Source organism: Callionymus lyra, chromosome 13 (assembly GCF_982586985.1).
Source record: "Callionymus lyra chromosome 13, fCalLyr1.hap1.1, whole genome shotgun sequence".
Classification (NCBI taxonomy): Eukaryota; Metazoa; Chordata; class Actinopteri; order Syngnathiformes; family Callionymidae; genus Callionymus; species Callionymus lyra.
In genome coordinates, this window is record NC_141830.1 from 24,323,436 (window position 1) to 24,338,762 (window position 15,327).

Consider the following 15,327-nt stretch of genomic DNA (forward strand, 5'->3'; position numbering starts at 1 on the left):
CTAGATGAGGAGCAGCTGTGAACCGAACCTCGGGTTCTGAAGCTGTTCGACGCGGACCCTCCTCGTTTCCGTGGGCACTTCTCCTGGGCCGTCACCGTGGAAGAGCCCACGGGTGGATCCGGAGCAAAGTTGGGATCGTTCCGTCACAGCTGGGATGTGCTTCTCGGGATCGCTCGTGGACGGCTCGTGGATCTCCCGTGGAATCTTGGCGTGATCGCTCCCGGACGAACACCGACTTTGAGGGTCCATCTCCGGGAAAGTTTGCAGCGGAGGGATGCGACCCGTGGACCAGTCGAACCCCGGTCAAGTGGTCTCGAGTGCGGCGGCGGATGTGTCCGTGTCCAGCTGGAGGATGAGGAGCTCCAGCTGCCGCCCGGACACAGGTGTTCCCCGTAAACAGGTGCGATCATGAAACAAGCTCTTGTGTTGTCAGATGTTTTAGTTCAGTTCAGGTTCAGTTTTTTAATAAGAAACCGATTCACAGCTACTTATTTAAAGCCAACTAAAAACATTTAAACACAGTTTATTTTAAATCACTTAACCTGACTTACTCGGTCCAACTTTCTCATTCGTTCCCGACGTAACCTGCTATTTTATTAAAACAATGTTTAAATCATATTAGCAGACAATTATTATAACTACTCAATTATTTATTTAAAATTAAATTAAAAATTAAAATTAAAATCTACTCTTTAAGAATTTTGCAAAAAACGTTATCGTTCCAGATCGTTTTCTTCAAAGTCGCGTAAATAATGTTTCAGTGTTGTTGTCGTCAACACTATAATTCAAAATGTAAAGTAAAAAAAAAAATCAAAAATGCATCAATGTTATTAGCAAAATAATAACCTCGATAGATTTTTTAGATTTTTCCTTGTATTTGTCCCACAAGGGGACATTTCTGTTTGCTTCCCTGCTTGTTTCTTTAAGTGACACGAAAAAAAAGCATACAGGTTCCACAAATTTTGATGTGATTTATTTGCTCTCATTGAAATGTTTATATTGACTATTAAGCTTTACTTTACCCCCCAGTAACACATATTACTTGCTAGCTAAGCTAGTGCTAGCTCTGTACTGAAGTCTATCTTCTGCTCTATGACAAATACATGTTTTTAAAGTTTTATGCTGAAGTGGGAAAATTCTTTGGCAATGCATAATGTAATTTTAAAGAAAAATGACTTGAAGAAATGAAAATTGGATATAGCTTTGTGTAATAATAAATAAATAAATTTTATTTCACAGCACTTTAGCATCCACCGCATGAACTACATTGTAATGTATGTTATGTCTGCATATTTGTGTGTGCTTTTATAGTTTAAACTTAAATATTTTAAAAATCATTTAGACAATAATATTTAAATCAAAGTTTCAAACTAATTATTCATCTTGTTAAAACTATTTCCCAAATTCATTTATCATGAACTCCGCAGGTCTTTTTGATTTTATTCATCCGTTTTTCTCTTTTTGTTGTTTGATCTGTGAAAATTTGCTGATAAATTGCTCTTTCATGTAAACATGACACTGTTAATCTTTTATTATAATGTTATACAATGTTACTGATTGAGCTACTTGTCTTCCAACTTTTCAGTGACTGAATCCCAAAATGCTGAGTTGTGGGTAGAGCGGATTCTTCGAGGGTGGAGTTAACCTGCCTCCTCTGCCACTTCCTCTTTCCCTTTTGAATTTCTCCTCTCCTGTCAATTCTTTCGGAGGTCCGTCGTCAGGAAAGATCCCCCGCCCTCCCCTAACCCCACTCCACGTCTTTCCCCCTCCCCCCACAGCACACATGCAGGCCAAGAAGCGGTACCTGCTCGTGTCTGTGGGGGCCGGTCTGATCTTCCTCATCTACCTGTGGGGTCTGAAAATAGCGGAGTTCCAGCAACAGACGTACCCGCAGCTCCCCTACCAGTACCCTGAGTATCAGCAGCGCGACAACCAGGTGTACCGTCCCAGCCAGGAAGTATACCACCTCAGGCCTCAGCCTCCCGTTGAAAGAAGCCCGTCCAGAACCCCCCGGCACTGGCCAGAGCCCACACAACCACTGGAGCCGTACCTGGAGTGGGGTGAGCAGGAGGTACGTACTTGTTTATATATTGGGACTGTAGAAGAAATGTGTACGATTCATTTACCAAGATAAGTTACATGTTCTTTTGGCTTCCCTTCTGCCGCCGTGCTTGGTTGCAGGAGGATAGTCCTCAGGTCCACCACCAACACAGCTCCCCAAGTGAACGACGGGCAATCCGCGACAACATCTACCGGAACAAGCGCTGCCGCATGGAAACTTGTTTTGACTTTTCCCGCTGCCAGGCCGGATTTCGCATCTACATATATCCTGCACAGAGGGGCGACCAGATCTCCACCACCTACCAGAAGATCCTGACGGCTATTGAGGACTCCCGCTTCCACACGACGGACCCTACGAAAGCATGCGTGTTTGTCCTGGCCGTGGACACCTTGGACAGAGACCAGCTGTCCGGCCAGTACGTCCAGAACGTTAAATCCAGGATCCAAAGCCTACCGACATGGAACGATGGCAGGAACCACCTCATCTTCAACCTCTACTCTGGAACCTGGCCTGACTACTCAGAGGACTTGGGCTTCGAGGTGGGCCAGGCCATGCTGGCCAAGGCTAGTGCCTACGTGGTCAACTTCAGGCCAAACTTTGACATTTCCATACCTCTCTTCTCCAAGGATCACCCGCTAAAAGCAGGGGGCGCGTTCACCACCCTGAACCGTTCAACACGCTCCAGGAAGTACCGGCTGGTTTTCAAAGGGAAGCGCTACCTGACTGGAATTGGGTCTGAGACCAGGAACGCTCTTTATCACATTCATAACGGGGAGGATATTATTCTGCTGACCACGTGCAAACATGGCAAGGATTGGCAGAAGCACAAGGACTCTCGATGCGACAGAGATAACGACGAATACTCAAAGTAAGACCTGTTTTACTTCTCTGTGATTGTGTGGATTCCATCGTTGTCTTCGAAGGGTCATGGTAACAGGAATCTGTAGTGGCAGGTTACAGATTTCTGCAGAAGTAATGAAGCTACAACCACCACCACGTGATGGTCATTCAGATGTTGATAACTTTATACAGCACGCAATGGATTATTAGATTTCCTTTAGTCTGATTATGGCTCTAAATCAGGGGTACTCGATATGTCCATCGACAGTATTGTGTAGATGAGATACATAAATAGACATCAGCCGATCATCCAGCCTGTACTTGTACGTAAGGGTTAGGGTTTTTCTGTCCAGATAATGGTGCACACGTCATCTATGAACCCAGGTATTCTTGTAGAACCTGGCATTTTTTTGTCTGTTTGGCTTTGACTTTGGACTTGTGTTGAAGTTCCAGCTGATTAGACCAGCCCTCAACCTGGGCTTCTTTATTTACCCATTGAGTCCCTGCACTTAAATATCTCATTGGATCACTCAGTTGTCAATCAAAATAGCTGATTTACCCTTTTGAAGATGAATGAAATGTTCTGATTGCATCAACCTAAATAAGCCAAAACACTCTTCTTAATTAAAGTTCTGATTAAAAGTGTAGTCAGTTGGGTTGTGCTGGGCAATATTGGCTCATGTGGTTATTCAAGGTACATTCAATATATTATGTCCATGTACAGAATTCTCTCAATACATTTATAAATACATATTTGTTTGGGATAGTTTTAACCTGATGAGTTGCTTGGATGCTGAACCATCTGTTAGTTTGTCCTCCCTTCACCCCCTTTATCCCACCGTTCTTTTCCTTTTGTCTCTTAATATGTTCTTTTAACGCAATAGAACCTTTATAGTTCAGTAGTTAGAGCGTAATTTTCATCGGGTCATCACTAGTTGACAGTACACTGTGCCACATACCGGACCACATGCTAGATAATGATAATCAATGACAGGACCGAAAGCCTGCTTCCTGAGACGATTGTTGACAAACACACTTTGATACTAACTGGATCGGACTCTTGGTCACTTATCGCTTACTGGACTGGACAACCCGGCATGGAACAAGTCTGAGATGTAGCTGTACCTCGAGTGTACAATGATGTCGTCGCATGGGTGACCTAAGTGAGGAACGTTGAACAGGTCAAGCCCTCGCTTCTTATTAGCCGCATCCCTGCGGGGGGTCTTTGACTGGCAGCCTGTTCGCCGGCGATCCCTCTGGTGCCGGACAGTCAATACAGACGTCTTCGGCAAACACACAGCAGAACCCAACGGACTCCGTTGACGGAACACAAACCGATGAAGATCCCCAGTCCGCCGAGCTCCGGGTAATTGCCCTCCGATTGAATCAAGCTGTGAGTGATGGGGATAGATAGCGATCCGGGCCCCCTGCTGAGCACAGCGGGGTACACCCTTCATGTTACTGTACACAAATAAGAGCGTCTGAGAGAATTAGAGTTCACAGGTTTTTTTTTCGCGCAGAGGGTTTGATATCAGCTGTGAACAAGTTCTGGTCTGCGTCAGATGAAAGCTCGATCGAGGTCATTGACACGTCTTTCATGACGGTTTCAGTCAGAAGTGAAGAAGACGTGTCACATAAACCTTCTCTCCTCCTCACCTCGTCACATTGATGACACCTTTAATTTTCATTTGTTCTAACACCATTCTGTCCAAACATTATGACCAGCACAGGGCGGTCCAGGTTATGAATCACTCCTGGTTCTAAGGTTTCAGCTGGTAAGGTGTCTTGACATTGCAAATGTTTTGAACTGCAGATTATACTTTAGATTTTCCCGCAGTACTTTAGGCATACTGACTTTATTTTCCTCTCCCTTTAATCGCGGCAATTTCACGGGATGTGATCAAAATTCACAGATTCAAGCCATCTGCCTCGCCGCCATGTTATTCTGCATATCAAATCTCCCAAAATTGCGCTTAAATGGCATCTGCCAAATCATCAGACTCCACAGATCCGGAGTCGATGATGCGGCGTGGAAAGGGTTCTGCTATTTGACGGAATATTTTTTGTTGGTATTTTGGTGTTTCATGCAAAGTTCTTTACAAAACGAGGAGCATCATCTCCATGAGACTTTGACAAGAGCTTTGCTGAGTCAAGAAGACATCAGGGCCAGATGGTCAAAAAATATAACCCTTGTCATTTTGATCACATTATTTGCTCCCCAGGATCTGGACACTGGATTGAACAACATGATCCAGATACACCGTATTTACAATGACAATTTCAACCAGTCTTTGGACAAAACACAAAAAAAACATCAAGAACTTTTTCTACCCGTCTGCTGACTGGATCATAAATATTATTTAATTTAATTAATTATTTTTTATTTTTTATTAATTATTTATAATTAATTTATATTCCATTTTATGATAATGTATTTTACTTCATTAATCGTTTTTTATTATTTTAATATTAATTTTAATTCTGATTTTTATTATTTTCCATTTTTACAAATTATGATAATGTATTTTATTTCATTAATCTGTTTTTATTTGATTGTATCTTTTAGTATTAATTATTCATTATTTATATGCCATTTTATGGTTATGTATTTTATTTTATGAATCTGTTGTTTTTATTTTAATTCTGATTTTAATGTATTTCCATTTTTCTAAATTAATTATTCATTATTTATATGCTATTTTATAGTAATTAATTTTATTTTGTAAATCGTTTTTTATTCAATTGTATTATTTCATTTTTATATTCTGTACTGCCACCAAAACAACTTCCTGTGTTGTGTTCAATAGGCTGGCAATACAAGATTTAATTCTGATAAATATCTATTCATGATTAATTTTCACTCATATGAGCCACGACAAATTACATTTTGAATCAGTCCTATAGTCAACAAAATTATTATGGTTAGAATTTTTCATCAGTGATGGATGAAATGGTGAATTTATAATTTTTCGTTATTCAACCCTGGGGGTTTATTTCATGGGGACACTTTTATTTTTTTAATATAAAATACTTGATTGTTAGTTTATGTATAACTTTGTAAAATGATACAAATTGATTCTTTGACCAATTGAAATATTTCTTCCTGAAACCCTCTTGTTAGGTTTTTTTTTTTTTAAATATAATGTATCCACATCCTATAGCAAAGTTTCCAACAAGAAAAACTTCCAACTTTGGGTTCTCTCTGGTCTCTGGAGATTTCTGAACCCTTCATTCCTTTCTGAACAAACCCATTTTCAAGATTTAATCCAGTCCAATAACCAGAATGGCATCAGATGATCTTGTGCCAGAGGACGAAGCTTGAGTTTTGTGAGATGATGCTTTTATTGTGCGGCTCAAGGTGAACGATTACATCCCAACTCTGGCCTGAGAACGCCTCAAGTTTGTCGGACGACTGTCCCCGATGGGATGTAGACTTGGGTTCAAGCCTGACAGATCCTCAAACGTTCCTCATAAGACATTAATTGCAGCGTGCTAAGTGGATAAAGAAGGAGGCTGAGCCAGTTATTATTAATGCTGCACGTCTGTGCTCGGAGTGAGATCAGCTGGAGACGCAGCTGCTGCCACATCTGGCAGCTGCACAATTCAATATGGATGACGGGAGCGAAGGCTCTGGATGTTTTAATTTAAATGTCAGCCGTGGTCATGTGGGTGGCGGCTGTCGTCGCTTCGGAGGCTCCTAAGTGTGTTTGTTGTGATTTCTGCACCGAGACGTTCCATTAAAGCACATCAACGTCCTCTTATCTGTCCTCCTCTTCACCTTCATCATCGCTCTCTTACTCTTCCCCTCGTACTCTCCCATGTATTCCCTCACTTCCGTTATCTGTCCCCATGCCTTCTTGTCTTCCTCGTCCCCGCTGCCGGGAGGAACCAAAGCGTGGAAAAGGTTTTACTGCTGTCTAAGTGCATCTTTGATGCGCGTCATGATGAAGAGCAGCATGAGGGATAATAGCAGCCTGTCACTTCCGAAGAGACTCGCTGAGAGACTGAGGGAGAGAACTTTTGAAGAACTTTGTCATGTGGCCCAATTTAAAAACCCTCTTTTCCGAAACAGTTTGTTAAACAAAACTGCGTTTTTAAATCTGCATTTAACCGCAGCTCGCTCATCACTTTGATGACATGACTCGCCGTTCAGAGGCAGAGTCGTGCAGAGTTCAAAGTCGACGTTTCCCAACTTTTCCTAACTGACGAGACGGTTGCTGGCTTCGGATTGCCTCATCGTGATACTGTAGTAACATGGATATACGTGTAGTATTGTCGAGTACTTGCAGAATTTACCGACCAAATGACTCTTGACGAAGTCGTAACTGATTTCATTTGTTTTGAAACCAAAATATGTCCAAACATCAGTTTTAAAAGCAGCTGGAGTCGACTGCAGCCTCTCGTCCTCAGTCATCACTGGGATCTTGCGCACCAAAATATGTCCAAACATCAGCTTTAAAAGCTGCTGGAGTCGACTGCATCCTCTCAACCTCATTCATCACTGGGATCTTGCGCAATTTCATTGTTTTCCTTTAGCTGTGGAAGACGTAATAACTGCTGCCATTTAGTGGCCAGATGTTTAATTGCCAAACAAAAATCGACAAATCCTCTGAATATTTGCATGTTAATTGTAAGTTATTATATATATATATATATATACGTTAAGCACACTTTATTGAAATTCAAACCATAAACTAAATATATTATAACCTTGAGCATAATGTATGTCGATTGTATTGTTCTAATCCGAGGCTAGCAGCCTTTAGCTCGTTATTGTGACTCGTCAAATCTCTGTCATCTCAATTTTGATGTTTATTTTTTGCATGCTCAATAATTGGATAATAAAAAATAAGTTGCACAAAGTAAGAAATATTTTCCCTCGGTTTTCTTCCGTTTTCCCATTCATTTGTCATTGTATTTGATCAATTGATTAATCATGGGTTAAGAATGTTTTACAATATATCTGCGGATATAAAGCTTGTTTTTAGCTAATGCTGCTAGGCTAGCTGCTATAGGCTAGCTGTTAGGCTAAGGAACCGTTTCAGTCCAGAGTGAGATCCAGAACCATTTCCTTCACGTGTGTGCAGCAGGTTTCACGACTGGACCTCCGGGATCTATATCTTCCTCTGGCTCCGAAGGTTACTGTTGTGAGGACCAAAAAAACACGGCTGTATCGATCAGGTTCGTAGCGCGCCGCGGTCAGCGGCAGATGAATAGAGGTTAATGGTCCGTCTGGCTGAGTGAAAGCCAAACATAGATTGACATTTATTTTTCGCCGACCTTCTGTCAGTCTTGACGGGGAGATGGAACAAATGTATCTGCGGCTGGGAGATGTCCTCAGAGATGACATTTTAGGTTATTAGCAGAAGATTTCTTCATTTAATCTGGTGCTGACGTCGACTCAACATTCTGCTTCACGTACATTTCATCATCGCTGAGGTTCTTACTATTCAACTCTCACTTCATTTTTGAACTACACTTTTAACCTTTTCATTTTAATCATGAATCTGATTTCCTGCTTCAATATTTTAATTTAATCTTTGACAAACGATGACCATTTTTTCCCCCACTTTTAATGAAGATATTTTACTATCTTTCTTATAGTCTATCACAATGTTTTTTATAATTTGTCTCTTTTTTTGTTTTAATTCAAACATGTAACTTTTACCATTACATTTAGTTTATACATTAAAAATGTATTTAAATGTACATCTATATATGTTTTATTATCTATATTATTATAGCTTTTTAATATGGAAGTAAATCAAAATATCAAAATGTTGAATATTTGGATTTGACATTAAAATGTTTGAACTTTTTTTTAAAATTTATATAGATTTATATACTTTATTAAAAAAGAAATTGGGTTTCCAGTTCACAGCAGATGATAGTTTCATAAAAAATATTAAAAACAAGAACAAAGTGCAAATAAAGAGAACAAAGTGCATATATTGTAAATCTTCCTATAATTGGAGCTATAATATAGAATTCAACGTGTAAAAATGTGAAATTATATTAAATACAAATTTAAAACCTTACCAAAAAAAAAAGGATATTAAAAAAATTGTACACATAGAATTTTGATCATTATTGAACAAAACGTTTTCTAAATTCAATATATACATTTTTAATTTGCTGCCTTTTATAGATGATTATATTGAACATAAGGCAGTATCTAAGGCAGAGCATATTCTTGTTTTTTCGAAATATTAATTTCTAAATTGTCAAAAACTTTCTTTGGAATTCTTATCACTTTAGGATTTTTTATAAATCCTTGTTTATTTACTTTTCTAGTTATTTATCATCCACATTTGCATTTTAGGTTCAATTTTATTGCCACCATAAATCATTTATTTTTTAATCCTCTATTGAATAAATGGTTGTTGTTTTTTTTTGTCAAATTAGTTTTAGTTCTTTTGGATCAACCACTATTGGTCGAAAGTGTTCGGCTCCAGCGCTCATGTGATGTCATTCGATGTCACGTATGGATTGTGGTGCAGAACAAGATTATTTTTCCCGAGTGTCATGGCATCTCAGTCATTCCGATCGCTCTTGTTTCTCCAGCTCTGTCTGAGCGGGAACATAAACACAACTCCACTCAATCACGCCGTCTTCCCCCTCGTCTCATTTCCGCCGCTCGGCTCACCTCACTCTTATTTCTCTGTTGTCGTTTGCTGCCTTTCATTTGTTCTTCCCACCATTCATCATCCGCCGGTGACAACCTGCCGAGTCTAAGTAATAGTGCTCGGGCCGCTCGTCATCCATCCTTGGCGCGAGGAGAGCTGGTCGAAGAGCGGAAACACGGCGAGATGGATTGGACAGGGAGTCACTGGCCTGAGCATTATGACCGGCTGACCGGTCCACGGGTGTCAGACCCTCTAATGCCTCATGGTTTCATGTGCAGCTCTGGTATGAACTGGGGTAAAGACTTCCTACACTGCATTAATGACAAAGAGGATATATTGGTCAGTGGGTCAAACCGACCCGTCGATCAGGTCCTACTTATGCTGGTCCTGAACCTTCAAGTTCATATTTGAAGTTCAACCCTGAAAATGGACATTTGTTTTCTGTCTGTTGATTTCTGGATTCACGTTTCACATCAGACAGAAAATATCACTTTCACAGGATGTATCGGTTTACGTCAATTTCAACGACCTCCATGGCTTCCATAAATACATATGCCGTGGTGGAGGTCGTTCACCTTGACCCTGAGATAACACAAGGGATACCACAACACATTGTCTTCGAACCTACAGGTCACTTTGATCGAGAGACCACACAAGGGATACCACAAACACATTTGTTTTCAGGTCTGGGTCACCTTGACCCAGGGGCAATACAGGGGATACTACAAACATATTTGTTTTCAGGCGTCCGGGTCACTTCGACCCAGAGACAACACAAGGGATACCACAAACACATTTGTTTTCAGGCGTCCGGGTCACTTCGACCCAAAGACGACACAAGGGATACCACAAACACATTGTTTTCAGGCGTCCTGGGTCACTTTGATCCAGAGACAACACAAGGGATACTATAAACACATTTGTTTTCAGGTCTGGGTCACCTTGACCCAGAGACAACAAAAGGGATACTACAAACGCATTTATTTTCAAGCGTCCGGGTCACTTCGACCCAGAGACAACACAAGGGATACCACAAACACATTTGTTTTCAGGCGTCCGGGTCACTTCGACCCAAAGACGACACAAGGGATACCACAAACACATTGTTTTCAGGCGTCCTGGGTCACTTTGATCCAGAGACAACACAAGGGATACTATAAACACATTTGTTTTCAGGTCTGGGTCACCTTGACCCAGAGATAACAAAAGGGATACTACAAACGCATTTATTTTCAAGCGTCCGGGTCACTTCGACCCAGAGACAACACAGGAAAACCACAAACACATTTGTTTGCAGGCCTCCGGCTCACTTCGACCCAGAGACAACACAAGTGATACCACAAACACATTTGTTTTCAGGCGTCCGGGTCACTTCGACCCAGGGACAACACAAGGGATACTACAAACACATTTGTTTTAAGGCGTCCGGGTCACTTCGACCCAGAGACCACACAAGGGATACCACAAACACATTTGTTTTCAGGCCTCCGGGTCACCTTGACCCAGAGACAACACAAGGGATACCACAAACACATTTGTTTTTAGGCGTATGGGTCACTTCGACCCAGAGACAACACAAGATATACCACAAACACATTTGTTTTCAGGCGTCCAGGTCACTTCGACCCAGATACAACACAAGGGATACCACAAACACATTTATTTTCAGGCATATGGGTCACTTCGACCCAAGGACAACACAAGGGATACTACGTGATGAATTTCCAGGCGTCTCTTCTCAAGTTGACAGCGCCACCTATTGTCACGGAGGCGCCATCACTCGCCAGCTTAAGTCGCACTGTTGCCGTAGATACATGTACTCTGTCGTGCTGCTCTCAGCGCCGCATCATCGTGTCTCATCACGAGGAGTCGGTTCTGAAGATGTTCTGCGTCACGTAGAGTTTGTCCAAGCGGAGGGCTCGCTGCTGCGATGAAAGAGCTGCGGTTTTATGGGATGTGATGAAGGAGATCTGCAGGGACACCAGTTCACGCGGCGACTAGATGATGTTTCTCAGTTTGTGTTTGCCTCGCTTCGATCACATGTGCGCGAGCAATTCTGGATCTGCTGTGAAGCCGAGGATCAAAGTACACAATGATGTTGTGGCTCTGGTTTCACTCCAGTTTGTTTTAGTGTTTAGAGGAGAAATACTGACTGACTTGACCTCATGAGCTGGATTCTTGGGTCAAACTGGTACATTTTAAATGATCCTAAGGTTTTAAAAAAAAAAATAGAAGTGACATTTCTTATAAATAAAACAAACAAAAATAAATAGTTTCCTTCTGTCAGTATAATTTCAGGGTAAATTGTGTTCAGAATAATTTATTTGACTATGTTTGTAAATATATTTTGAATGTATTCGACACAAGAACACACACACCACCTCAACACAGACACACACACCACCTAAACACAGACACACACACACCACCTCAACACAGACACACACACACAACCTCAACACAGACACACACACACACACCACCTAAACACAGACACACACACACCACCTCAACACAGACACACACACACCACCTCAACACAGACACACACACCACCTCAACACAGACACACACACACAACCTCAACACAGACACACACACACACACACACCACCTCAACACAGACACACACACACCACCTAAACACAGACACACACACACCACCTCAACACAGACACACACAAACCACCTCAACACAGACACACAAACACACAATACCTCAACACAGACACACACACACAACACCTCAAGGCAGAAACACACACAATACCTCAACACACACACACCACCTCAACACAGACACACACACACACTACACCTCAAGGCAGAAACACACACAATACCTCAACACACACACACCACCTCAACACAGACACACACACACAACACCTCAAGGCAGAAACACACACAATACCTCAAGGCAGAAACACACACCACCTCAACACAGACACACACACATACTACACCTCAAGGCAGAAACTCACACAATACCTCAACACAGACACACACCACCTCAACACAGACACACCACCCCAACCAAGATAAAAACACCACCTTAACTCAGAAACACACACACACAACCCCAACACAGAAACACAAACACACTATAATTGTAAAGACATTTTTTCAACATAAGAATGTCTTCAGGCAATAAAAAAAACAAAGTTATGGTTAAAAGTAAACATGATGCCTCAGCTGTCAATCACTTTGACGATGCTTTGCCATCATGAGACCGTGAGAGACAACAGACTAAGGAAGGACTCTAAACTATTGAAGCACATACTAACCATACAAACCTTCTGGGTCAAGGGTCAAAGGTCACCTAGTTTAAGAGGAAAAAACCTCACTGTTTGTGTACTTCCTGGTCCTGGGACCGCAGATTAGATGAAGCTGAAAACAAATTAATTGCACAGAGACTCCCCGCGCTCACTTGTGTGTGTGTGTGTGTGTGTGTGTGTGCGTGCGCGCTCCAGGCCAACACAACCACAGACAGTAGCTGAGGCGCAGTGTGGCGGGTGATTAATATGATATTTTGTGAACAGTATTGATTCCTAAGTCACGCTGGGTTCAGGCGTCACAAGCAATTACGGTTCCAAATGTCCTCTGATGACACCGGAGCCAGAATCGAAGGCGGACGGCCAATTTACGCCTGCAACACTTGATAATGGAATACAGCAGGAGGATGCTAAACAAGCCGTGACGCTAACGCCGCAACATAACGAAGACCGAGCTCATTCCGGGCCTGGGTTAGTGGTCTTTAATCCCAATTACAGTTTCAAGAAGGTCCGAGTGCAGATGATGCAGGACCCTCAAGAACAGCTCCGATAAAAAGTGTTTAACTGTTGACATTTATGTGCAGCCTCTTCTTCAATGGTTGTCTCCACACTAGGGGTGTAAGAAAATATCAATACACTTAAATATTGACATGTTTCTTCTTCAAGATAGTTACTCAACTGCACTGTTTAAATATCAAGTGTTTTTTTATTTTGATCTTTTATGGTTTATATTTCAATAAATGGTGTGTAGAATTAATTAATTTAACACACAACATGCAAATATTTATGCTTGGTTATTTATGCTAGATGGCAGTAGTCATTACTTACTGAGGACGAGAGGATATAGTGACTCCATCAGCTTTTAAAGCTGATGTTTGGGCAGATTTTGGTTTGAAATCAAATGAAAGAAGTTACAACTTGGTCAAGAGTCATGTGGTCTGTAAATTCTACAACACCAGAGTAAATTAGTACTGTTGCTAATTAGCATGATACATGCTAAATGTTAGCATTTGGTGGCAAATACAATAGGCCATGTACAAAACCAGTTTGTGTTTATCTGCTCTCATACATCATGGAAACACATACATCACAGAAACACACACACAATACATCAACACAGAAACACACACACCACCTTAACAGAGAAACACACAAACTACCTCAACACAGATACACACAAACTACATCAACACAGAAACACACACACCACCTTAACAGAGAAACACACAAACTACCTCAACACAGATACACACACACTACATCAACACAGAAACACACACACTACATTAACACAGAAACACACACACCACCTTAACAGAGAAACACACACACCACCTTAACCGAGAAACACACACAATACCTCAACAGAGAGACACACACGCTACCTCAACACAGATACACACTACACACTCACTACATCAACACAGAAACACACACACACACACACACACACCACCTTAACAGAGAAACACACACAATACATTAGCACAGAAACAATCACACCACCTCAACACAGAAACACACACACTACATCAACACAGAAACACACACACTAAATCACACAGAAACACACAGTACATCAACACAGAAACACACAATACCTCAACTCAGAAACAAACACACTACATCAACACAAAAACACACAATAAATCAACACAGAAACACCACCCTAACAAAGAAACACACACACACAACCCCAACATAGAAACATACAAAAAAACACACACCAGCCCAACATAGAAATGAACACACAATCCCAATACACATACACCTTGCCAACACAGAAACACACATACCACCTCAACATAAAAACCCACACACCACCTCAACATAGAAACACACACAACACGCCAACAATGAATCAAACACACACCTACATCTACACACACACACAGCACAAACAGAGAAAACCACCACATGCTTTGGTGACTTCCTGATCAGTGTAAGCTACAAAAATATCTGCTGCAGTTTTTATCAAACTATCTAACACTCACTTTGTCTCCAGTATTTACGGGCGCGTCCGACATCGCCACGACTCTTTAATAGTTTCTGTATTGTTGCCATAAGCTTCTTCTTCGCTCCATAAGTCTGCCAGCGGGGATTCACAGCTCATTGAGTCTCATGATGAAAACCTAATAATGCACTTGAAGCCCTCGGGTTGTTCTCGGCCCCTGCACCTCGTCATGGTTCAGAGCAGTTGTTTTCTTCCCGGCTCCGTGTCCGCCGCTCTCCGTCTAAGTGTGGCGGAGAAAGTGTCGTCGCTCCACACATGGTGTTACCTGCAGTGTCATTATGACACAATTAGGTTGTGTTTCTATCTGTCGGCAAATAACGCGTCTCGATATCAGATTATTATCTATCGCTTGTGGAGATATTTCTGTGACTCAGATCAGGCTCATACATCTGTTGATGATTCACAGAGTTATTATCGTCTGACTGAAGCCGAGCATCTCAAGAACGTGCTCGAGTCTCATGGTCCGGTTCGGGGGTCTGCTGCTGAGTTTCCCCCCTCGACTCGACTGTG

The 15,327-nt window shown here is 41.6% G+C and overlaps 1 protein-coding gene across 2 annotated transcripts in view; it reads left to right on the top strand.

Annotated features, from left to right (window-relative positions):
• LOC148067888 (exostosin-1) overlaps positions 1–15,327 on the top strand; it is a 97,349-nt gene continuing 82,022 nt past the window's right edge. The window contains exons 1-3 of one of the 2 annotated variants that reach the window (XM_087805008.1): positions 1–400; positions 1,586–2,071; positions 2,182–2,930. In XM_087805008.1, the coding sequence (XP_087661134.1) occupies positions 1,784–2,071; positions 2,182–2,930 (1,037 nt within the window). In that variant the 5' untranslated portion in view covers positions 1–400; positions 1,586–1,783. The remainder of the gene's footprint in view (positions 401–1,585; positions 2,072–2,181; positions 2,931–15,327) is intronic. The other variant, XM_087805007.1, reaches the window with a different exon arrangement.